The 27,843-nt window shown below is 33.9% G+C and overlaps 1 protein-coding gene across 1 annotated transcript in view; it reads right to left on the bottom strand.

Annotated features, from left to right (window-relative positions):
* Positions 1-2,092: 2,092 nt before the first annotated feature.
* The window catches only part of LOC124357461 (protein arginine N-methyltransferase 1), a 41,275-nt gene continuing 15,524 nt past the window's right edge, over positions 2,093-27,843 (bottom strand). The window contains exons 4-10 of the mRNA XM_046809285.1: positions 27,652-27,803; positions 22,823-23,020; positions 21,855-22,042; positions 18,712-18,938; positions 12,329-12,688; positions 6,859-6,993; positions 2,093-3,311 (exon numbers count right to left, since the gene is read on the bottom strand). Coding sequence (XP_046665241.1) covers positions 6,884-6,993; positions 12,329-12,688; positions 18,712-18,938; positions 21,855-22,042; positions 22,823-23,020; positions 27,652-27,803 — 1,235 coding nt within the window. The 3' untranslated portion in view covers positions 2,093-3,311; positions 6,859-6,883. The remainder of the gene's footprint in view (positions 3,312-6,858; positions 6,994-12,328; positions 12,689-18,711; positions 18,939-21,854; positions 22,043-22,822; positions 23,021-27,651; positions 27,804-27,843) is intronic.

Here is a 27,843-nt window from a genome sequence, read left to right on the forward strand (position 1 = left end):
ACTATAAAAATACCATGATTTTTTATTTCCCCCCTTCAAAATAAGATATTTACTGTTGTATGTACAGTCATACATTTTTGTGAAAAAGCTATTTTTGATTTGATTTGACGTTGGGTTTATTATAGCAGGACAAAAGTCGATTTTTGAAATATTACGGAAGGTAAAATGTAATTATGGATTTTAATGCACGGTTAGTTAAATATCTATGCTGTGTTATTTTTATTGTACAGGCATTGCTTATTGGGTGTCCCCACCAATGGAAAATCTACTGATAGTCTAGTTAAGGGTATTCACTGATCATTATCAGTGCAAGTATAATTCAACCATGAAAATTTAATGGATCATGTTTCTCGATATAATCAAACGTTACTTGTATATGAAGCCATAACTAAATTATTTATTTGATTTAATAGCTATACGAAAATGGAGTGGTTTTCTAAGTTTAATTATCTCAAATTAAAAAACTATAATCTTGTTTACTTCCTGATGTTTCCCGGCAAACAGTTTAGGCTCGTATTTGAGAAAAGAGTTTACTTTATAGAATTGTTCTTTGCAGAATTTTGCAGATGGCCCAAAACTTGACCTACGAAGTGACATCACCTCTGTGTAAACAATTAAATATTTGTACTAATTCAATGGAGCACTAAAGGAACTGGCAAAACGTAATGTAAGTTTGTACTAAACAAATTGTAAAATTTTCCGGGACTAGTGAAAATTGATGATTGATTGCTCAAAATTTTCACTTTTTCATGATTATTTAATTATTAATTGTGAAAATTTTCAGTTTGTACATATGAAAGGAAAAAGTTATGAGGCTGACTGACAGAAGTGTTACATATTTTGATTTAACTAGCTTCTGACAAAACTGATTGTAACTATCCTTATACGGTACTACCCTGGCCAAACTTTGTACGTCTCAAAGTGAACTTGACCCATGAAGTGGCCTGTACATTTAAATTTCCATATTAGATAGAAGATAGTAAGTTGGTACTACCAATTTACAGGTTTTATAAAACTTACACAGTATTTTTCAATGGATGTTGCTGGAAGCTCAACAATATTTTGTGATAAAAACTACATAAAACAGAAAGAAAACACCTTGTGATTGGCTAGTGAGTAGCACTAAGAACACTTGTCACTGTTTCCCATATCCAAGTCTTTTATTTTCGGAAAGAAGCTGTGTTGTATAGTCATTTAGTTTTAAGTTATGGTTTATTCCAAACAATATTTGGCAAACCTGTACCCGCATATGAATACAAAACAGACCATAAAAAAGTACTGAAATAGAAACCGTTACAATAATCTCTTTAAGGAATTGACCAAAAAATTCAAAAGTAAATATTATTTGACCCGAGATATGAAATAACATTTTTGAATGAATTTCATACGCAAAATATATTTTAGCTTCTAGAGATTTGCCTTATAAGATTTTTCAAGTTATTGCAAAGTACTAGCAAATAAATAGCGAATATTAACAAAAACAAAGTGACTTCAGCTTGAAATTCAGTTAATACAAGATAAGGAATGTAAATGTATAGTATCAATTTTAAAGTGGCTTTTAATTTACTAAAGGTTTTTAATATAGCTCCTTCTCTGCATCACGAACATTCTAGAATCTCAACAATGCATTTTGCTCTGTGTGTATAAACTTTGTGTATAAGTTTTGTGGACGTATGGGCCAGTGGACATTTTTAGATAGAGTAAATAAAATATACATAAATCAACGAACTGGCCAACCTGAGACAGAGACAACCATGGCCACCGTTGTGGCTAGTGATATGAGAGGCCAATAATATGAATAGTCCACCATACCGGTCCAGTCCAATCATACCAAAGTTACATTCCAATCCAAGCTCAACATAAATATGATTCTGATTTACAGTAATGCTATCATATAAAGTCAATAACACTATTTTTTGTGTAAGATCTGATGCTCTAGACTGGAAATAACTATTTGTTAGCAATTGAAAATGTTGTGCCTGGTCCAAGATTTGAGTCTGCATCCACTATTACTCAAGATCCATATATTTCAGAATACAATTCATAAATGCTAATACAGGATTGATGGGGTCAATTAAAAAAACACTCTGTCTTTAATTTAATACTTGGTCGGAATCAACTCAAATGCATTTTATTAAATATAAAAGAAAACACAACTTATTACTAATAAAATGGTGTACACAGTTAAAAATACAAATACTTCAATGTTCAATAAACAATAAATAGCTTGAGGCTCAAACTAATAATTGATCATTTTTAGATAAGAAACGTTTGCATAAAAGAAAATGCAAAGTAGCATTAAAATAGTAATGTACAGTCAGCTTCTGATGACCTAGAACAGATCATGGGACAATGACAAGGAGGGAATGATACAAAACCAAGGTTGATCCCAGGCAGGTGAAATTGCACACAAATATAGCACGAGACACTGATACTCCAATGACAGAGCGGTTTTGTTTTAGGGCGATCTAAGTACAATATTATTTTTATTTATTTTGTACATTTATTGTTACATCTGCAAGGAATACACACTTAAGATTATTACACAAAATATGCAATGTTACAGAAAACCCTTGCCCTTGCTCATACATGCCAGGAAATTAGACTTAAAAAGAATACATTTTTCTTACATTTCACTAGTTTCCAGAGTAAATGTTTTACGATATAGGAATAAGATATTTAACTAATTATTGAATCATCTGATAATAGTCTTCTATTTATATTAACAATTCGAATGGGGTATAAATTTTAATTTGTAATTAGAAGTTTATTTAAACATGTGCCTGACATTTATTGGTTTGGAATGAAAGTTCAATAATAAGACTATAAAGGTATAAATATAGAATACCCAAACATCAAGAACAGAAAAACACATGTTAACAATCCAACCGTTCAACCAATCACCAAAAAGAGAAATACTCACCATGTTAAACTTATTAAACTTATAAAAAAATAATATATATGGGAAGCTAATAATAAAATAGTGGGTAGAGTATGAAAATTAAAATGCTTGCTTCCATTATAACAAGACTCTTACCATATTCTGATTACTGTCTCTGTTTCTGCTCCATTTAAAATTGTGTCCTTAGATAACCAGGAGCTGACTATACAATAACTGTTAACAAGTAATATAAAAAATACCATAAAGCCTGTTCTAAATTTAATATATTACATGGTTTTTGGATATTCCCAGATATCCATGTTTGTTTATGTTCCCTTTTTTCATGTCAACAACAGCAACATAATGGACATGATGGTAACACGATAATGCAAGTCCACATGGAGTCAGCAGACTTGTATTGAAACAGCATCTGTAAAAAATACAAGTCCATTACAAAATATTTTCTCTGCAAATAATTTAATTAAAGTATTGCATTTTAAGATGTGGCTATTAACTATTGTAGTAAACTAAATATGGTTCAGAAAATAAAATTTACAATATCACTCACTAACACTAATTTTTATGTACAGTCACTACCAGAGCATCATATGTGCATTGCATAGTACGAGGGGGTACCAAAAAAAAAACCGGAATTATTTTATAAAAATTATATATTATCAAATTTTTTACAATACGACCTTATCTCCTTCAAAATAATCTCCATTACAACTAATACACTTGTCCAAACGGTATTTCCATTGATCAAAACATTTTTTGTAGTCATCTTTAGAAATGGCTGCAAGCTCGAGCTTCGTTTTTTTCTTAACCTCTTCAACGCTGTCAAATCGTTGACCTTTCAAGCCTCTTTTCATGTGTGGAAATAAAAAAAAGTCGCATGGAGCGAGGTCAGGCGAGTAAGGTGCGTGGGGCAGCGGAACCATGCCGTTTTTGGCTAAAAACTGCCTAACTGAGATGGCTGTGTGTGCCGGTGCGTTGTCGTGGTGGAAGAACCAGTCTCCAGTCTGCCACAAATCGGGTCTTTTCTGGCGAACACTGTTGCTCAATCTTCTTAAAATCTCCAAATAAAATGTTTGGTTGACAGTCTGACCTGGAGGAACAAACTCAGAATGAACAATGCCTTTAGCATTAAAAAAGCAAATCAACATGGTTTTGATGTTTGATTTGACTTGCCGACATTTTTTTGGACGAGGTGAAGATGGCGACTTCCATTGGCTTGACTGTTGCTTCGTTTCTGGGTCATAACCATAGCACCATGACTCATCACCAGTAATTACCTTTTCCAGAAAATCGGGATCATTTTCGAGATGTTCTTTCAGAAGGCGGCAAGTTTCAACTCGATGTGCCTTTTGATGGTCAGTCAGAAGTCGAGGAACAAATTTGGCAGCAACGCTTTTCAGTCCTAAATCTCCTGTTAAAATTCGCTGAACCGAGCTCCAAGTTAACCCACTACTCTCTGATAGTTCCTCAATTGTCTGTCGACAGTCGGTGAGCACAAGTTCACGAATTTTCTCAATATTTTAGTCCGTTCGAGAGGTTGTTGGACGTCCAGAACGAGGTTTGTCTTCAATCGACATTTCGCCATTTTTAAATCGAGCGAACCACTCGTAGACCTGAGTTTTCCCCATAGCATTATCTTTGTAAGCTGTATTCAACATTAAAATAGTTTCTGCAGCATTTTTACCAAGTAAAAAACAAAATTTCACAGCTGCACGTTGTTCACTTAAACTTGCCATGACAAAAAACGAAACAAGAACAAAACAGGGTTAGCGAAAACAGTCACTACGAACGAACAGAATGCACTAGGACAACGAAACTGGGGTCACTGACCTCGCAATGGGTTGCGTGACACACGCCTAGCGGCAGGAATGTGTACTACACGCTGCCAGCAATACAATTCCGGTTACTTTCGGGTACCCCCTCGTATGTTGGCTTTTCATGCCTTGACTGAACTCAACAGGATGTAACAAAAATAAACTTAAATAAAAAAATAAAAATAAAGATAAAATAAAAAAAGTATATAAAATCAAATATATTGCTAAATATTGACGAGAGATGTTGTTTTCCCCATACTTCTAATTAAATAAAATAATATATTTGTCATTTTAAGGTTGAAGCTTTGTTCCAGTAATATATGACATGTTAAAGAACATTAAAATATGCTAAACTTAAATGTAATAATAATTTATAAAGTGGGTAAAATTTTAATAACAATAATTAACACTTAAACATTTGTATTCCTCATAAGAGTGATGATGGGATTATTATAGGAAAGAAAAATTGAACTGAAGAACTCTTCAAATTTATATAGGCAAGCTGTAGTGAGTGTTTGGTAAGGATTACAGATACCAATTAATTAAGATTTTCCACAACAAACTTTAATGTTTCTAAAATGTATAATGCAGGAATAGTCAGGATTTTATGTCTGTTAAAAATTTCTCTGCAATTTAGTTTTAAATTAACCTAATAACTTTTTTTCAAGAAATATTGATTTAATCTTTGAAGTTCTTTCCCAAAAGATACCTTATTAGAGAAATAAAATAACTATGGTGTACATTTGATGTGATCGGTTTGGCTGTCACCTCAGTTATAATCTTTATTGCAGATATTGACTTGTGCAGCTCTTTTAAAGCATATTATTTATCTGAAGCACTCAGTTGAGGGTGTCATCCAGTTTTATTCCTTGGAATGTTGTTGTTTTAGAAATTGTGCCAATGTTTCCAGTTGGTAATACAATATCATAAAAAGCATTGATTTTGGAATAAAATGTGTTATAGAATTTTTAATTCTGTACTTTCCATGAAAAAGATACGTCCCAAAGATCCAATCCAAAGATAGGTTTATTACAATTCGGGTTTAACAATCACTTCCTAAGATTACAATATGATACTTGTATTAGCTTAAATTGTTTTGTATAAAGTAGAAATAATCAATGTTTTTAAATTTACATACATTTTCATAATAATTAATTAGACATTGTAACATAATTGATTACACAATCTTGCAATGAGACAATTAGCATTTTTTCACAGATGTACAGTAGCATTGAAGGCATTGGACTCTTGTATGTTCAACTCAGAACTTTGTCTGGGATTGTTATCAAATTGTTTCTTCCTTTGGCAGAATCAATAATGTGACTGTTGGGTTACAAACCTTTATAAAGTTTTTTTTTTAATTTCTTTATCGCAAATAGCTATAAAATTAAAATCAAATTATCACAACAAAAGAATATGACAATATGAGTCAAAGTATCTATTTGTCTAACTTTAGTTAAGTTATGGCCAGATATAACAGTACTAAGTTAGTTAAGATATAACAGTGAGTTACTGCAATAGTTACACTTGGCCAACTCTCCCATCAAGATAAACAAGTCATATCAGGTGTAATACCAGGAAAAACAATGTAATAGGACTGTGATGTAATCCAATAATAGGAGACAAGATGCTGGGAAGATATACATTTGAGTGTCACCTTAACTTTAATTTGTTCTTACTATGTTTTTAATATTCAATTACATCTCAAATTTCACTATTCCCACACATTTAATTATAATTAACCACATTTGTGTTTACTACATGTCTACATTGGATTAGGAACTAGAAGGAAAAAGCACATTTTATAGAAATTGATGTATGTATTTTTCCAGTGTGTTATTTCTTCCTAGTTTTTTCCTAAAAGTCCAAGGTGTTCTAAACTAAATATATCTTCAGAGTTCTAATTAAGTGATACATACAAAATTGAATCTCAAAATTGTTAATTAAAAATAATATTGTTTATTATATACAACCAACAATTTTTTAGAAATTACCAGACTCCAACCTGAGGCCCAATAGAAAAACCTAATCTTCCTGCATTTAAAAAAAACAATATATTGGGACACATCCTAACTGTTAAATGAGGTTAATGAGATTTAAAATTCTAAGACTGATCAACCATTAAATTAACAGAATGCTACTTACACATAATTGTGTATGTATATAAGAATCAGCTCAGGAGATATCGTTGCTTTGCGTTGCCAAGAATGATTGTCACTATCAGAGATCTCAGCTCCTTCCTGTTCCTGCGACAGGTTAGCTTACCACGGATCACCTCACCTGTAAGAAAGACTTACACCATTAGTTCAAAGAATAAAAACCGTTAAAAAAATTAACTGGACAAGTCCTTCAAAGTATTATATAGTAAATATCATGGTCTTAAACACCAATGTTTATCAGTTCAGTACCCGATGATCGTGTCACACAGACGTCACGAATTTTTCATTATAATTTGTACACCCAATCGCCTCGATATTTGATTCAATGATAGTCGATTATTTGTTTTATATGCTCACATCGGTTTTATACTCTATGGAGTATTTAATTTCCCAGTATTTGTGTAGCTGTGGAACTGCTGGATTACTTGTCACAGTTTTTGTAATATATAAATTAACAGGTCATAAAAATAAAATTAAACCCATTTCTTTTGAAAGAGCATTAATTAAGGACAAACAGTAAAAAATTATCAAGATATGTTGAACAATAAAAAACTATGATAGTTGGTATGAAAGCTTGCCAAGAGGATGAGAAATGTGTTTCTGGTTGGTAATTTTAGAAAATAGGCTGGTGTGGAAATAGTAAAAAATATTAATGTTAACTCATTGACCTTGTATCACAAAGTGGTTTTGTAATAGCTTTCTAAGCTCATAATTTTTGGCTTGGGCAAAAAAAAATATTTGTTTAACTGTGTGTGACCATAATATAATGTCATAATTCCATATCTGTATCCGTGTATTACTCTATGCAGCAGCAGAATATAAAATCAGCTGTGAGATGGAATGATTGTCTGTGCACTCGGCTTTGTGAATCCCATTAGGGGGAGAGCAGCAGACAGTACAGTATCAGTGGCCGAGGAGTACTCATAGTGAAGTGAACTTTCAGAAAAGGAACCTGGTCTACTCATTGGGCTAAGTATTTTAATTTGTTCTTTGAATGAATATGGCTCAAGGTGAGCCATGTTAGGGATCTTTTAATATTTAAATACTATCATGACCTAATTTGTTTTGTTAATGATATGTAATCTGTTGTAATAGTTAGTCTGCTTTGGTTTAAACCAAATCTAAAATGTTAGGTGTACCATGGCGTCAATCATAATTTAGGACATCAGATGTTGTTGTTTATTTAAAATTAATTCTTCAGGTTAACATTTTTTTTAAATTAATGTTCTAAGCATTACCAGTTGATATTATTGTCAGGTTTGAGGATTAAGGTTGTTGCCCTTAGTCAAACCCTTTCACCAGCACCTTCAATCATCTAAATTACTTGTCTTATATTTATATCATTAATTTCTACAGAGTTTTTACAATTAGTGATATCCGCACCTAACTAGCACATGTGAAAGACATTTTAATATAAAACCAAACCTTGAGCTAGCTATTAAAAGTGTGCATAAAATCATTGCTTTAGCTATATCCAGAACCCATATCAATTTTCAAAATGTTATTTTCAGTATTACAAAAGTCAAACAAAAGATTTTGACCAAAAAATCTTTTGGCAAGCACAGTAAGGGGGTGGGGTGTATTGGTATTATTGTACCTATTTAGGTATGATTTGAACTTGCGTTATCTCTAGTCCAGACTTTAAGTCTAAAGCAGGGTCCACACTATGCCGGGGTAGGCCGGGCGGGCTGACCCGGGCGGCCTAAGCCGCGTTGATGTAGACGCCCCGGGCGGCTTTGCCGGGGTTAGAAAATGCCGGCCCGGGCCGTGCCGATCCCAACCCGCATAAAGTAGGTACAGATCAAAGGAAGAAAAGCCGAGCCGAACAAAAAGATAGAGTGGGGACGTGCCGAGCGGCTTCAGTTACAATTAAACCTCCGACGAACTAGACGAATTATTTTATTTTCGACTCAGTTTGTTTAAGTAGGGTTTTTTATTGTTCATTTTAAGTGATGGAGTGGAATGACGAACAAGTTTTAGTGTTAATAGACTTATATAGAGAACGTCGTCTTCTATGGGATAGTTCAGATTCCCAACATAAATTAAAAAACCAAAGACACGACAGTCTCACAGAGATTGCTTGTGTCTTTTTGGAGTGGATAAAAATGAAATTGAGCGGCAAATGGAAAAATTTAACCAGCCATTTTTGGAGGGAAAAAAAAGAAAGAAGCTGAAACGAAAAGAACAGGGAGTGGCGCTGATGAGCCGTACGTTAGTAAAATGGTTCGCTTACCAACCGATGAATTTTTTGGGTGATAAAAATAAAACCGAGGAATACTCAGGATAGCACACAAAGAAAAGAAGAGGTAAGTTTGTAATTTCTATTTATTTAATTTTTTTTAACAACTATGCTAAAAAACTAAGTTCACTTGTCCAAACATAATATGTTTTAATGGTTGTGTTGGAATGTCACTTCACCCTGTGGAGAAATAAAAAAAATCGGCAAATTCATCTCTTACTGATTGAGCCAAAGTTGTACTTCTTCTGGGGACTCCAGAAAGGGAACGTAAAGATGAAGAAGCATCACGCCTCATAATCCTAACGTAACTTCCCCATCTTCCGTAGATTCGCTATCGAACATTCCTCTAGGGTTATAAACTGATTTTGAGGAGGTTTTGCGTAAAAAATTATGTAGGTAAACAGCAGCCAGAGTAACTTTCATTGCAGCTTCAGGTTGTAATGCCATTGGAGATCAGAATACACGAAAGCAAGCAGACAGCACTCCAAAGGCATTCTCAGAAACTCTTCGAGCCCTGCTGAGTCTATAACCAAATATCCTTTTCTTAGATCCTTTGTCATGTATTCCAGAGTACGGTTTCATAATATTTGGTGAAAGAGGGAACGCGTCGTCTGCAACTAACACAAATGGGGGGTTAGGGTTGTCCTTCCTGGCAATGCCCGTGGGGGGAGGTAAATGTTAGAGAGTTTTCTTCTAGAGCTTTCTTGAAAAATGTATTATTGATAACGCCTCCATCGGAGATTCTCCCTTGACAACCACATTTACATATATAAAAATTGTAATTGGCGTCCACCACAGCCATCAAAAACTATGCTAAAAAATCCCTTGTAGTTAAAAACTCAGAGCCTGAATGAAAAGGTGCTACTAAAGCGATATGTTTGCCGTCGATAGCACCGATGCAGTTTGGAAAGTTCCACTTTTCCTCAAATACCTGGGCGATTTCATTCCACTCTGCTTCACTCTGAGGCATCTGAAAAAATGAAAGTAAAAGAAAAATTAGTCATATTTTTTAGCGAATTTTTTCTTTGTATATTTATTTATTAGTGCACCTCAAAAAACCTCAAAAAATATAAAATAAGTCTATTAGTGCTTGTGAATAGTTTAATGCCCATCAAATGCAAATCATTAAGAAATATCCAGCAATAACAAAAAATGGAGTTGTCTCACTTTCAAAATCAACGGCTCAAATTATGCAACTAAAAGAAATGCACTTTTTCCGACAGCTAGCTGCCGGTACGCCTTTTTTTTAGTATTTATTTTTAGTATTTATATTTTCAGGAAGATGGACCACAAGACAGTCAAGAAGAAGGCATTAACGATGACAGCCAAGTTGTTCATCCCCAAAATTCTGAAGACAAACAAACATCAACGCTTTCCCCTTCAGAGGTTGCCGGAACCAAAAAAACCATTCAAATCTCCAAAGGCACCAAAAAGCAATTCTGCAAGACGTCGATTAGTGGATAGTCCCGGTTCTTCCAATGCACTGGATGAGGCTCTCTGAACGTCATGAGATCTCTTCAATCAAAAAGAGCGAACATCGATGATGAATATTCATTGTACGGTGAACAGATAGCAATTAAACTGAGAAAGCTTCCTTCGCCCCGAACCAGGTTAGTTGTGCAGAATAAGATCAACCAATTATTATTTGAAGCTGAAATGGGATATCTTGAACATCTGCATGGGTACAATGTGCCACAAGTTAATACACGGCAAAACTCTGGACGGCCAATCCATATGGTGCCTTCATTCCCCCAGACGCCCACTCAAAACGCAACCACCATTCTTCACTGACAACATGACCAATTCAACATCTCAATGGTTTTCGACGGTCTGGATATTCCTCATTACCGTCGTCAATTTCATCGTATTCGCAATCGGCATCCCCGGCATCCACTAATTCAGAACTGTCCAATATGGACCCCTTCCCTCAATAGTTTTTAACTTTTGTACTCAATTATTTTTAATTATGTCAATAAAAGTACTGTTTTAAATTAATTTTGTTCAATTTTCCTTACCTTAATGTAGTCTTGAAGGGCCTCTACAATGGCGTCACAAACTTCAGGTACGATTTTAGAGATACATTGTTTGGAGATCTTCAAAACATACATTAGTGAGTGGTACGAATCACCAGTCGCAATGAAGCGCAGAGTGACAGCTAATCGTTCGCTTGCTGGAATAGCATCTCTATAAGAGGTATTCTTTTTTGATATTTTGGGTCCAACCTTGTTGAGTAGCATTTGAAAGTCCGATCGCTGCATTCGGAAAAAGTTGGTGAAACCAACGTCATTTCGGTATTCCAAATTCAACGGGTCTTCTTCATCCCAACATTAAATCTTTCATTAATTCGCTAGCCCTGTACAGCTGCCGTCCTCTCCTAAGGCTCGGGCGAATCCAAAATCTTCTTTGACGTCTTTTTGGGCCCTGATTTAAAGCGAGTATCACCACAGCCATGGCTGACATAGCGACGTCATAGTCGGGGTAATCATTTTGAAAACACTAAAAACACTTTAAGGACACTTTAATAAAAACTTCTAAAAAGTACTCTTCAAACGAAGTCACCAGTCTGGGTGTTGAAACTATGTAGGTTAGAAATAACCCGGTCGGTTTCGTTTTCGGTGTAGACGTCGGGCCGGCCCGAAACGTACCCGCCCGGCTTAGCCCACCCGGGTCAGCCCGCCCCGGCCTACCCCGGCATAGTGTGGACCTGCTTAAGGCTTGAAACCATGTGTGTGAAATGGCTCTCCCTGAACTGATTGTTCTTTAAATTAGTTTTTAATACATTCCTTGTTTTAATAGTAGTAAGTACATACAGCTCCCAACCTCTCAAAATTAAAACTTTTTTATTGTCCCATCCCAAAAAGAAAAAAAAATCATAAACAAATAATATCAACCAGTAAAAAGCTACTTGATACTAAAAATGTGGCACTGCCAGTACAGAGGCAGCTATTGATATTGTTAATTTTGTACGATAGATGACATTAACAGATAACAGGTTTCCAGACATTTGCTTATTATTATTAGTGCTCTATTTTTGTAACACATAACCATGGTAAACGGGTGAAAACCTGTTATCCTTCCTTAATACTTAATATACATCTGGTTGTCTTTATGGTTAAAAAGTACTTTATTTCATGGCATGTACCATGAAGATAAATTTTGCTGTGTTACTTGGTTTTATCATATTGTCATCATTTCTATTTATCTCAATAATACCAACCTTGTTTGACTGAAATTGGATTCTGTATTAGGAACACGGTTTGTTTCCAATGTGTAGGCTTGCACATAGGACTAGTAGAGAAAGTTACTGGGTTGGGCAGATCGAAGAACACATCAAAGTATCCAACAAGACACGTCAGCAGGGTGCTCTTTGTGGCAACAATCTGGAAATCTGCCTCGAATTCCATACAGTCGGTGGTAACAGTCATGAGGTCGAGCATACACAGCTCTGCTGGTGTAGTGGCGACATTGTCAGGAGAGACCACACACGTCTGTGGTTCTCTCACCACATCACCTCGCAGGCTGGACATCTTGAATCCGTACACATCCGACCAGAAACCAAGCATTTCAGTGTGTAATACTGTAACAAAATATAGTCCTGTATCCATTGTTGCTACACCACTTTAGACAATTTTAATGAATGGATGACACTGTAAAAATATATCTCCAAAAACATAACAAGAATCTTATAAATTCAGTGAAGTAATATGTACAGAAAAAACATAAAATAAATCTTAGAGGTATAACTTTTAGAACGAAAAAACTTAAAAAATTTTTTTGTACATACTTTTGAGGTGACTTTTTTGAAGGATGTACTGAAGAAGATTAATTCCATTTACTGTAAGTAATTCCACTAATTTGTCCAAAAGTATTGGAAGTGCAGAGGGCAACCTTAAGCGTTTCTTAAAATACACCACAGTTATATAATGGAACTGGCTGTAGAAAGCATTTTCTTGTTCCAAACGCTTTATTGCATTAAATTTTCCATTTTGGATATACCTGGACTACTTTTAATTAATGTATCTTTTCTGAGCCAAAATAAAAACTCATTTAGTGCAGCCGGTTTATTTACATTTGGTCTCTAATGTTCTATTGTTACAATTGTTTATTATAAAATTATTTAGCTTATTACGTTTTGTGTGAGATATTGATTTTATTGTACAGTTATAAATATTTATTTATATAACTCTTCATTGCCACATCTAGTATTAGTAAATTGCAGGAACACTGAATCTATAAGGATTATTAAGTTGAATTTACACTAATTATACACTGCAGAAAATACCAATCCACCATCAGTGTTCAAAATAGAGTACCAGTGAATAGAGCTCTTGATTACGAAATACCTAATGACCACGAATTTTTCTTTCTCTCAAAACCACTTTCCACATTACTTTAATAGTGCCTACTAAATCCTTAGAAAACCTTTACTCTGATAAGATCAATAGGTCTGGACAACTCCAATAAAACATTATCTTTCATCTGCTCTTTGGATTTTCAAAGACATTGACCCAATCCTGCTGTTCAAGGACCATCTTCTGGAAAATAGAGTCCCTTCAGAGCTTGCCATTGGTTCTTCTGCCTTCTTCCCACTTTTCTCCAGGAAAATAATATGTGGTTAATGTCAACATGCTTCAATTCCTCTTAACCCATTGCGGATCATATTGTTTTGGCGCACGGGCACCAGCGGGCGCGAATTAATTCACGGGCAGTGGCCGCACGAACAGCAATGGTGCGCCACATCGTATCTCTCGCTATTGTATACTAGAAAATTCAGCTGCAAAGGTATTCGTTCAGATGGAACATGGGCCTGTTGGGGTATCCGTGATGTAGGAACGATAACACGCGAGCAAGGTTATGGCGTGGCAGGGATGATGTCTGAATACAGCAATACACTACTGCAATATAAACGACCTTGCAATAAATCGCACCAAGACAACCCAAATACACTTCACCACAAAAAAAGACCAAGTCCCCAACGCAGTAGGCATAACAGAATCAAAACAAACAAAATTCCTTGGTGTATTGCTCGATAGCAAGTTCACTTAGACGGACCACATCGACCACTTGTCTAGAAAAATTAGTACAAGCATATATGTCGTACGAAGAATAAAATGGATTGCAGGACTAGAAGCAGCCAAAACAGCTTATTTTGCATTAGTAGAATCTTATATCCGTTATGGTCTACTAGTCTGGGGAGGAACCTCAACACACAATATTAACCGGATTCTCCTTCTACAGAAGAAGGCTGTCAGAGCATTGGCGAACCTTGAACCACGTCAAACTTGTCGTCAGGCATTCCAAGACCTAGAGATCATGACAGTTGTATCTCTTTACATACAAGAAAGTATCCTCTATGTGGACAAACTTTCACCACCAAAAAACAGAGACTTCCACTCCTACCACACTTGTCATGGCTCAAGATATAACTTGCCAGTCCATCGCACCACCCTATCAGAGAAAAAAACCATCTTATGCCGGCTGCAGATTTCAAAACCATCTACCTGCATTCATGAAGGACTTCACTGGAGATCGGCTAAGACGAGAATTGAAGACATGGCTAGTGAGAAGACCATTCTACAGCATAAGCGAATTCTTCAAAAACAACGGAGAACCCCTACAATCTGACTAAAGCTGAAATGATTTCTGTTTATTGACAATATTGTAATTCTTGATGAATGTACAATAAAAATATTTTGACTTTGACTTTTGAACCATAGTCTAAATAAAGCGGTCGGGCGAATCGATTGCAACATCCGGGCCATTGTCTAGACTAAACCCACCAACATGTACGTCTGCGTCGTTTAGTTGTGTCATTAACCTCAAAAGTATTATAATAACAACTGAGGAAAACACCTAATCAGAAGCGCTAAAAAGCAGAGAGTAAACTCATATGAATGATTTTTCAACTTCGACATACAACTGCAATCTGTAGGATATTTATAAAACTTTTGAAAATTCTAAACGTAGACCGTTGTTAAACACTCTTAGTAGACAAGTGAAGACGATCGCCCGATCTATCAGACATTAACAGAACTATTTGGAGGGAAATTTAAAAGCAGACCGCTTTTGCGATCTGAGCTCGTCACCGTGCCGTTAGGCCCGGCCGCTGCGTGACAAGCCCAGCTCGTCAGTGATCCGCAATGGGTTAAGAGTATTCAGTTTCTGAACTTGCCCATCCGGAAAAGACAAGATCAGAAATTGCTGTTTAAAGTAAGGTCAATCACAAATTGTCTTCTTGTTGTGAGTCAGTAAGGTCAAGCTCAGTCACCCACCATTATTCTACTGATATCTTTTAACTCCCTGGACATCTCGATTGTTAGTTTACAATATATTTTACCACTATGTGAATTTATAATCCTGCTAACTGTGAAATCCATATTATCATTCAATTTATAAATGCAAAGGCATACAACTGCTGCAATTTGTCTCAAATCAAGAATCAAGAATCTTTATTGTCATCCCACATAACAATGTATTGACAACGTCAGAATAGCACTAGTAGGCCTAAATAAATATATAAATATGACCAAACATATAGGAGGAGCACATAAATAAATTAAAAATTAAAATTTAAATTTAAAATTAAGTTTAAATTTAAAATAGCCTACAACAAAACAGTTTATAAATCACATGGGCACATAAAAATCAACATAGCAAAATTTACATGAAAATGCAATCACTTATACTACAGGAATAAAATTCTTCTACAGAATAAAAAGCTTTTTCTTTTAACCATTTAGTCATTGAATTCTTAAAATTTTTACATGAAATGTCTCTTACAACTAATGGTAACTTATTAAAGAGTTTTACGCCTAAATAAAGATATGCACCGTGTGTTTTAGATAGTCTAGCAAACGTCTGATCAATAGAATGTTGGTTTCTAGTATAATGATTGTGGGACTGAGCTTCTTAATTAAATAATTCTAAGTTTTCTTTTACGATAAAATTGTAAGATAAAAATTGAAGGAAGCGTAAGTATATCATATTCTATAAAATTATGGTTTACAGGTGTCACTATAGCTAATATTAAAAATTGTACGCACAGCCCTCTTTTGGCACAAGAAAACCTCTTTAGCACCACTAGATCCACCCCAGAGAAGGGTGCCATACAGAAGGTGAGAGTGAAAAAGAGCAAAATAAGCCTTTAAAACTAAAATTACAACTAGTACAAAGTTTAAGTTTCTTAAGTAAAAAGATAAACTCTACATAGACGAGCACACCAAGGCATCAGTATGTGCTCTCCATGTAAGTCTTGAGTCAAGATGGAGACCTAGTAACTTAACAGACTTATTTACAGAGTTGACACCTAGGTTAAATTTATTTCCTCTGACTTATCCTCATTAACTCTTAGACTATTTGCAGTAAACCAAAGGTAGGATCTCTCTTTCATATAGTCCATCATAACAAGATTAAGCTCAGGAAGTTTACTAGAACACATCAAAGTAGTGTCGTCAGCATATAAGATACTCTTGTTTGGTAGAAAATTTTGGGAGGTCATTAATGAAGACGACGAACAAAAAGGGGCCCAGGACAGAGCCCTGGGGAACCCCCCTAGTCACTCTCTTGAGATCAGAGTTCTGGCCACTTAGTTTGACAAACTGGGTACCTATCAGACAAGTAAGAACTAAAAAGAGATAGTTCAACATCTCCGAGTCCATAATGGTTAAGCTTTTCAAATGAGTTCTGAGTGAGGTACAATGTCAAAAGCTTTACTAAGGTCCAACAATAAAGTGCATATCTCTTCTTTGTTTTCAAAACCATTAATAATATAGGAGACAATGTTTTCTACAGCCTTAACAGTGGAGAGGTTTTGTCTAAAACCAAATTGCTCCGATGAGAGTAAGCAATTCCTGCTCAAAATAATGTTCAACCTGGAATTTTAACAATGCTTTCGATTATCTTGGACACAACAGGCACCAAAGCAATTGGTCGGTAGTTATTAACATTTAATTTATCGCCTTTTTTGTATGTCGGCACAGTTACAGTCGTTTTTTAAACATCTAGGATAAACACCAACACTGAGCATCCAATTAATAAGAATTGTCAAGGGATACAAAATTTCCTTTGTAACTTTCTTTAAAACAAAATTGGATAATCCAAAGACATCTTCAGACTTAGAGTTACTTAGCCTACATACAGTGTTATGAATATCAACAGGGTTAAACATAACTCTGCTGATTTTAATATCTCTATGGCACTAGCTGTATTTACATTATCATTACTACTATTTACATTATTACATATATTGACAAAATGGTTATTGAAGTCATCGGCAGAAAAGGGAAGTTTAGACTGACAATTGTTTTTTAAACTACGCCCAGTTTCAGCATTGATGACATTCCAAGCCGCTTTGCAAGGGTTACGAGATTCTAGTATGTATTTATCATTGGCATTCCTTTTTGCAATATCAATCTGTTCTTTATAAAACTTCTTGATTCTCCTATGATTTGTAACAGGCTAGGATCATTTTTGCTTTTTTGATGGCTTAAATCTAGCAATAGCCTAAGTTTTCCTAAGAAAGGGGTATACCAGTTTTTGGCACGCCTAGGCCTAGAAATAGTTTTAGTAACTAGAGGGCAACATTCATCAAGGCTCAATGACAGAGACTGTAGAAAAGAATAACAGGCACTTTCAAGATCATTAGCTACTGAGAAAATATATGGCCAGTTAATATTACTTAACCTATACTTCAATCTATTAAATATTTACATCATTTAAAAGTCTATAGTTGTAGGTTATTTTTTTCACCCGCATTACGGAGGTTGTGAGCTTGTAACTGGGAAAGTTCGAAATTCAAACAGCAGGCCAAGGTGATCGGAGAGGTGAGGTTGGACAGTTTTACAAGTATAAGTAGCTGGATGGAGATTGGAGATGAAATTATCCAAGCACGCTTCCGCACGAGTGGGTTGAAAATTCAAACAAAAGCAATCAATAAGACTTAAGCATATTGATGAACTTTATAGTTTGTGAACTATTTACTCTAGGAAATTGTAAAGTGAGCAAGGATGGTGTTGTTAATTCTGAGTAGTGGTGGTAAATCATTCAGTTGCCCATTCAAAACCAACATTGAGGGCTATTCTGAAGTGCTGGCAGGCATCATTCTGATTCACAACAGCTGAACCTCATATTGTGGACAAGTTAATGTACAACTACATAAGTTTTAACTGGCTCTCATGATTTGATCTTTTTCCAAAACTTTAAGGAATCTCTTGATGGAAAGTGGAGAATGATGTGTGCTGTAGAAACAATTATTAACAGGTTACATGGATAGAAGGCAGAGGTTTTCAATAATTATGATCAAAATTTCGTCACCAAGATTTTATAAGTATCTAGATATTAAAGAAAACTAATTTGGAAAAATAAAAAAATCATATTTGTATTCCACATGGAAATAAATTTTTTAGATACCGTAGTGTTTTTTTCTATTTTAGTGCCAAACAGTTCTTATTATGAAATACATCAATCACACATCAATTTATCAATATTTAGAAATAGTCCAAATTATAGCTCTGAAATAAAACCTAACTGGTAAAAATAGTAACATATTATTTTAGTATAATAAATACAAGAAATAAATAACATAATGTTTGCATTTCTAACCTTGGTCACAGCCACCGACTAGGCTGAGAGAACACCGGTTAGGCAGCAGTAGCCCACCAGGCCGTAGATGCTTATCTCTGGCGTAGATAACACTGTCCAACATGGCCTCAAACAACAGGAAGTAACCCATCCACTCTGACACGATCACATCCACCTGCGGCACTGGCAGCTCTGTGTCCTCCAACCGTCCCTTGACCAGAGTTATCTTATCCGATAGATTGTTCTCTCTACACAAACATCAGTTTCAGTTAATGTATTTTTATCCTTAAATCTGAAGAAAATGTAAAAAAATCAACTTTTGCCAGATATCAGGGATCAAAAAGCACAATAATACATCCTATACTGTTGGAACACTATGTTTTAGAACACTTTAACAGATACCAAAATTAGCAAGATATTAATTTTTTACTAAACTCATGTTTTTCAATAAACTTTCTTCTAAAAAAGACCTTCGGTATGGTGGTTACAATGCTCACTATAAGAACCGCATTAAAGGGTTAAAAAATAGACAAGGCAATGCCTTTAATTTGATGTAGAATATCAAATGTGTTCCTTAAAAATATGTAATATTTATTATACAGTATTTTTTACTCTCTTATACATGTAATTTCATATCTCATCCAATGTGTTTTACGTTTAGCCTTCTATTTTTTAAAACTATGGCCACATTTTAATAGACCATTTGATTCTGTTAACCGCCAGAGGCTGGGACATACAGTATATTAATATTAAGCAAAAAACTTTTTACTTCAATCAGACACCAAAATTTAGTTTCAATTCACCTGACGGTGCAAAGCCTTTTTTGAGCATTACTTGACTGATGAGGTAATTGAAATGATGGTTGAGGAAACCAATCGCAATGCAAATGATGTAATTTCTAAGTTGCGACTCAGGCGTAAAAGTAGGCTAAAAGACTGGGAAAATACTAATCCAGAGGAAATTAACAAATTCATTGGTTTGCTTATATATATATATAATTTCAATAAACATTGAATCACAAAAAGTACTTGCTACGCCGGGACTTGAACCCGGATCTCTCACTTGCCGGGTAAATGTGCTACCATTACATCACAGAGCTCTCACCTTTTACGATTCAATTATTTTGTATTTGGCTGTATCGGACACATATGCATTTAAATAACCAAACTAACATATGATCGGAAGACCAAATACCTGTGAAATGATTTTTATTTACATTAAATGTGTATAAATGGCAATAGCCTTATTTAATTTCAATAAACATTGAATCGCAAAAAGTACTTGCTCCTCCGGGACTCGAACCTGGATCTCTCACTTGATTCTAGTTGTCATTAAAATGCCAGAAATGTAAGAGTAACTGGAATCATTCTGCTCATTATTTTTTGGGCAACAGAGGAGCTATACAAAGAGTTTTTGACTAGTAATCACTGATACATGGGGGAATTGATCCTACTTACTGTCTTTTGAGAGATACCCAACCTTTTCGCTATTTTAGTTTGCGAATAACACCTTTCTTCAAAAATAATATTTACTGAAGCTGTTTTTGAAGGAGATAAATCACAATATTTTCCCATGACCGTTAAAAGTGCCCACACACTTGAAATATTCTCACAATATTATAACACACAATATTTGATGGTTTTACAACCTTAAAGACAATACTAACACTGTTACCAGCTCATATTACAAGGAAAAACCACTACAAACAAGAATAACCAGTTTTAGATACAGGCAGAAGTTGAGATTATGTTCAGTTAAAATTGGCTAAAAAGCATCAGCTGATTAAGTGCTACCAACTGGCTATTAATTCAACTTAAATACCTCAAATAGAAATATAAAGTTTTAATATATAGTATTGAATGCAAACATATGAAAAAATAACAATATATTCCAGGATTATAAAGCATAGTTATGAGATAACTTAAAATGTAGTAAATTTGAATGACTAGTCTAATAATTTGGCCACCCTCTGTAGTTGTCTTGGTTCTCTTTAATGCAAAGAATGCTAAGTTAAGCTTCAGGCAGAGGCTATTTATATGGTTTTCCAGCACATGTTCTTGTCAAGTATTATGCCAAGATGTTTAACTTCATCAGCTGCTTGGATATTGGCTAGTTCGGTTACAAGCCCCTTTTTACTGCCTAGAGTCATTCGTTTTGTTTTCTCTCGTTGAGCACGAGGTCGTTTTTCATAGTACGTATGTTTTTGAGGCATGTTGAAAGCTATGTATGTGTTAATTTCCAGTTGTTCACTATTTCTATTTGCTGCAAGCAGAACTGTGTCATCAGTGCACATGATCATTTGGTAATATTCTCTGAAGTGTTCTGGCAAGTCATTTATAAATAAAATAAAAAAACTGATCCAAGGACCAAGCCTTGTGGAACTCCTTTTCTTGCTGGTAGGGGGTGAGATTGTACTGATTGTGTGAGTACACTAGTTGTTTCCCTCAGTTCCACCATAACCATAAATACACAATCTAATTAAATAATTATCGTACTTTTGAGAATATTTTGCTTGCAGTAAATATTTTCTATATTTATGTTTGTGCATCACCGCTAGTCTGCTGCATCTATACACAAACGATTACTGATCGACAGTATGCAATGGTCTGTTTGCTTCCGGCTGAGCAACTGACATCTGTGCATAGAGGTAGCAGACACATGGCATTGCACAACAAAACATAAACATAGAAGCTACATGCGAAATATGAATTACAAAAACATGATCAATTGTCAATTAGGTGATTCATCTAAGGTTTTTCATAAACAAAATACAAATAGATTATGTATTTATGGTTTTAAAAAACAAAATATGGCAAAAACATATTTTAGCGATCGGCTTTTCGTTGCCATCAGCTGCTGATCAGTTGATAATTAATGTCACAGTGAATCTCTGCATATTTAATTCTTGAATTCAAATCTTTGTTTAAGATTCAGAAATTCAGCTTCGACACATCACTAATTTAATATATTGGATCTTGGACCTTTACATGGTCTAGTATGGTTCAACATACCAGGCAATGGTATATAAAGGTGGTTTAACCAATGAGTTAACAAGATTAATAAAAAGAGAGTATTCACGTATTTCTTGATTACTTCGTAAATTGAATACTTGATTACTTCACACCTTTCAAACAAATTAACAGAAAAAGTTAAAATTGAATCACCTGATAATATCCATGGCATGATAAATGATGTCAGACTGGTCTATGCCGATGACTTGTGCAGCTCCTGCTCGAGCTGCAAACATGCTCAGGATGCCAGTACCGCAGCCCAGATCCAAAACAGTGCTGCCACCTATTGTATTAGAATTAAGGCACAGGGCATTCTGGTAACTTGTTGTCCGGACTTCATCCTGCCAATAACAATGAAAACATCAGCTGGAAAATTTTAATTTTTTTATTAAAAATTATTAATTAGACAGTATTAACTTTTGATTGCAAATCTTTACATAACTATTAATTACATTCATATTCAAAATTAATTTGTATATAAAGCTATGTAGTCCATAGGGATATCACAGTTATTTTGCTTTCAAAATATCCTGTATCTTGCAAAATTGTTTATCCTTTAGTTCTCTATACAAGAATATAGACACTCGATTGCTTTATTTTATACAATGTAGGAATAAACCTCACTATTTGTTCTTACAAAATTCAAATATATTGCTCATTTCATTAGGTTAATACCACATGTTAAATTGACATTGAATCTATGATTACCAATTTTGAGTATCAGGACATCAAAATAAATATTTTTGGAAAAAATATATTTCGTAATCAAACACCCTTACACTTTGACTGTTGAGTTACTTTTTATAATGCTTACACTGCTTACTGTGGGGGGTTTCACACGACGGTGATCACAATAAAGTTGTTATCCAATTCCACTTAAAATTGATATGTTTTATTTCATTTAATTTCATCATTTTTATTTGCCACAAAAATTTTGTACAAAATCATTGACAAAGTCATAAATATAGCTCATTATTACAGGTAAGTCAAAATCTTAAAACTAACAATAATTAAGCTTATACAGCACAACTTACAGTGATTGTAACAGAATACAAAAACACAATAATCATTAAAAATCCATTATGATATAACTGATATTTAAGTACAGCAAAACCACTTACAGAGAGCATTTCATGATGGATTCCAAAGTGAGCATAAGTATTGAAATATTCCTCATCGTCCTCAAGCCGAATGGCTCCCACATTCTGGTTGAGTACAACGTTGTGATTCGACTCACCCACCATCACCTCCCCTAACGTTGCCTTCATCCGCTGCATGTCTGCTACCAGCTGCGATATCACCTCATCTTTCTCTTTTATCTACCAAGGAATAAAACACAACTGTAGCAGTTTAATATACATTAATACAATAGTTGTACTACTAAAATGTTCAGAATTCATTGCAAACAAAAAAACAAACCATTGTTGTTTGGTTTATTTGTTTGCTATTCCATTGCTTGTGAATTCAGGTATAGCAACGGTAGTTTGAATGTTAAATATTTTATCTTAGGTTAATTTTCCCCCAATTTTGTAAAAGAAATTATAAAAATTATCTCCACAAAATTTCTAAGGGTATTTTTATTTTCTCAACATCAAAACCAGTTTTCACAATTTTGTATATCATGCAAATAACTTGAATTTTCAGTAAAAATAATGTTCTGATTATACTGTTGCAAAATTTCAAATAAGAAAACTAAATAAAAATAAAAAAAATGGGACAAACATTTCAAACTAAGGTAAAGAATTTCTGGTCAGATCTGAATAAAAGAATGTCTGACATAATGTGAAGTTTATACTTTTGTAATTCTTAATAATTCTTGGAATTTAAGACACATCATTGTTTCATATTGTTGGCAAAGCACAATTCAATTAAGATGCTTTTCAGTGCCTTACCAATTGGACATTGTTTGAAGTAGATGAGATTAATAATGTTGTAGTGGTCTGAACCTCATGTAGTTAGTGACATTTGTAGGAGATTTAATCACATTTAATAATTCTGAAGATCAAAAATCACAATATTGTTTTATTATTAGGTTCACTTCAAGTTGACGACTACACAAGAATATTGTATAACAGTACAATATGAATTTCTTCTGCTACCCAAAATATTTTGTTTGTAGTGTTGTTAATATAAATTAAATAAAACAATATTACAGATAAGTTTTAAAATAATCAATAGCTGAATTGTAATGGTTAAATATATTTTTTCTCTGGCAACAACTTGTAGTTATACTTTTATGTTTTAAATGTGTAATAGTCAAAAGTGTTTACTTTCAAATATAGATTAGGTCTAACATGTCTAAATGCTATTAGAACTAGATAACAAGAGCCTCAGCTAAGTACCACTTACTTTTACACAAGTTTACCCTTTACAAATGTGATCAATTATTTAACCAATAATACATTATACGTTCAACAATAAGCTATAAAATAAAATGTTATTATGAGAATGTCTAACAACAAAAATTAATACTCAGTTCAAAATATGGCATAGAGGTTAATCTAAGAATGTTATGTTAGGCTATATTATATTTTAGCAATATACTCCTTAACCTTCTGTAAGCCGATTGATGCTGTGTGTTAGTTCTTTGATGTAACCAACTACTTTTTCTTAATTTTAAGAAAGTGATTTTTGCTTCCAATGGAGATATATTTTTATTGTTTTTTGTCATTTGAATATGGGAGGGCCAATCGTCAACATACAGGAAGAATGGTCCTTTCAATGTTTACACTTTTCAAATTACAATTCTCTGATTTGGATTAGACATACTGGATAATAAATAAAAACATAATAAATAATACGATGGAGGCCACCATTGGGACCTCAGAAAATATTAATTTTACACCAAACTTTTACTAGTATGTGTATATTGAGAACTTCACCTCTTTTTTGCCTATTACAATTACTTAGTCAACCGTTTTAAATTGGCTGTCATTTTCCATTATGGTGGTCAACTTTGAAATTTATTATGAAACATCTATTTTTTTCAGATGGATTTGGACTTTACTTGTCATTTTGCAATGCAAGACTTACTTTTTCAATAGAGTCTGGCAGATTGCACCAATGATAAAATCATATCATTTAAACTATGAATACTATTTAAACATTGCCATTAAATAAAATTTGACAAAAAAAGTGCATGTATGCACGTAGGGCAATTGAAATTGGCTTCTCTAAGGTTTAAAAAAGTGTTACTAATTTTGTTTTATTTTACATAATAATTACAGTTTATATTTGTATACACGGTACTTTGGGATTATACAATGGGATTATACCGACCACAACCAGACATGAATTGTTATTTGACATTTTGCTTCTACTGATTACTAGATTAGCGTAGAATAATATTTCGTCAATATAAAACAGGAATTGTCTTATCGCAAACCCCTCCCCATCTTCAGACAGAGGTCAAAGTTGAGCGGTCTAGTAGACAACGTGATTGCAGAGTTTCGCCGCCCGTTCAGCTGGTGCGTCGCTTTGTTGTACTTCCGTGTTTTACTCCTACATTTCTCCAAACACAAAAATTCAACAAGACATTTACCAAACAAAAACTAAACTCTTTACTGAAAAAAACACTCAAAACTTGTTTTTATTCTTAATCACACTCCGCCACCCAAAATGCGAGTGCCTCCGGCTGATGTCAACGAAAGAAAAACATCCCTCGAGATAGTACCTATCAGTAAAATATCAAATTCTAGAGAGGCTGATCAGAAATATAAATTGAATTGTAATGGAAAGGCAATTATGTACCATGCAAAAAAACTTAAATAATCATGTGATGCCGCGCGGCCTGCCGTAATCAGGATTCTCGAGAAAGATGAGATAACAGCGACAACAATACCGATCACAATACCTGGAAATGCTTGTTGATTGATGGAATGTTAGTCCTGTTACTCAACTACATCATTTTATAACGTTCTAAGTTCATTGAAAAAAGTTTAAGCGTTGGGGACATATAACGGGATCTGACCCTATTAACAATATTGATAATCATTGTAAGTTTGTAATTAAAGAGTTGTTATTTCATTGTATCATGTTTGTTTCTATAAATTTATATTTTTGTGTTCTTCATTCTGGTGTGGTCGGTATAATCTCAAAGTACCGTATATACTATTATTTTTGCATAGTATTACGTTATTTACTATACTTTCTCTTCTCTATGTGTATTTAGAACAGATTGGGATTATGGGTGAAACTATCTTATCTCCAGATTTAATGAAGATTTTTGGGGTCACTTAAGTCCAAAGATACTGGTAGAGATTTCACGATTTCAAGCAAGGAAGACACTAGTTACATGTAATTTAATGAAGTAATTACATTCATTACATCAACAACAAAACAAACCCATTCATTAAGACAACCATTACTACCTGATTTTGTTCAATGTTATATATTAAACCTTTTAGTGCCAACGTCCTGTTTACCAGACGTTCTAAAAACTACACCTAAAATGCTAATGTATGGTTAAACAAACGTCACAAAAAATCATTAAAAATTCAAAAATAATCATTCAATTTATTTAGAAACATTTTCCTAGTTATAAACACAGACAAATGTCTCACAAGACTATAATTTACTATTTCTCTTGTGGATGACCTATCAAGACAGTGTCTTTTAGAATTAAGAGTAATTCAAATTACAAATGTGACTGTCCTAAGAAATGTTACACTGAGTCGCCCTACTGGAGATCCCAGAAGAAATAAAACTCCTGTATTTTTAGTGAAGCCAGCACACAGGCTGGTGGGAAAAGAAGGAAATCAACATTTATGTGTAGAGAATGTGAAAAGAGTTTGTATCCCAAGTGTTTTATTTTTCATTACTGCTAAGTTTTTGGGTTAAAAAATGTTATTCCACTTGAAAAACTAGATAACTTTTACAATATACAATTGAGAGTTTTGTTTAACTTCTGTGTTTGTTAATTGTACCTGTATTTTTCCTTAACTTTATATTTCTTTTTAAATCATGAACTTGTTTTTAAGACTTCAATAATTGCGCCAACTGTTAGATTTTATTAAATGCCAGAATCTTTTTATTTGTGAAAATTTTATCATTAAATTTCAACTGTGTGTTCAAAATTTAGCGAAATTTACAGTGAATTTATTGAATATAGCCCAGCTATTCAATATTCCTTATCAACTATATCAATTTTGATCTATATCAATATAATTAGGTTAAAACAAATCATTACATTTGTGCAACAAATAACAGAAATACAAATTGTTTAGCAACACATTGCAAAAATAAATAGAAACCCTCTAGCACTGGCAGGTACACACTTGTAATAAACGCTTGGCACTGGTAGAGCACAAGCTTGATTGGTGGATTAGCCAAGTTCTTTCATATAATTATGTTTATGACAATTAATAAAATATGCAAAACTTGTAAAAATATTTTGTAATAGTTTTGTACTTATAATTAGGAAAAAAGCACAAGTCAGTAGATCTATTGGATAACTGAGCTAATACAATTTATTCTGGTAGACTTCATATTTATCAATATTATAACTACATATCTGTGTAAAAGGAACACAGATTCCAATTTATCAGAACCCACAGAAATCCGAATGCAGCAATACCCCGGACGAACTTTAGCCATATTCAGTTAGTATTTTTATATTTCCATCTCAAAATCTGAAAGCCTGCATGAGTTACTGGGCACACAATAATTAAATTTAGCATGCTTCTGGTGTTTTATTATTATGTCCTCAGTAATCAGAACATGATAATAATTCGAAAGTCCTGAGCAATCAAATATTCAGATTAATGTGATCCGCCTGTATAAAATATCACTAAATCTCTATTTACTCCCAATAATGAACCGAGCAAATCTGTTAGTTTAATTAGAGATGTTGACAGTTCCTCATAGCATTTATGAAGTTAAAGTGATTTAATTATTTTTTAAACATATTTAATTTTAGGGAAATAAAAACCATTAAGTGAATATTTAGTACTTGTGAATTGAGGTTCTTGATTGTTTTCTGCAACTCAGCAAAGTGCATTTCAGAGAGAGTGACTCTGCCATCCTCAGCATTAACATGATATCCTGACCGGGGTGGATCTCCACTATCCAACAGCATTGATGACTCCTCCACATCATCAAAATCTGCAACAGTTTGGTTACCTCAAACACACTGGTAGTCTAT

The sequence above is a fragment of the Homalodisca vitripennis genome, chromosome 3 (assembly GCF_021130785.1).
Source record: "Homalodisca vitripennis isolate AUS2020 chromosome 3, UT_GWSS_2.1, whole genome shotgun sequence".
NCBI lineage: Eukaryota > Metazoa > Arthropoda > Insecta > Hemiptera > Cicadellidae > Homalodisca > Homalodisca vitripennis.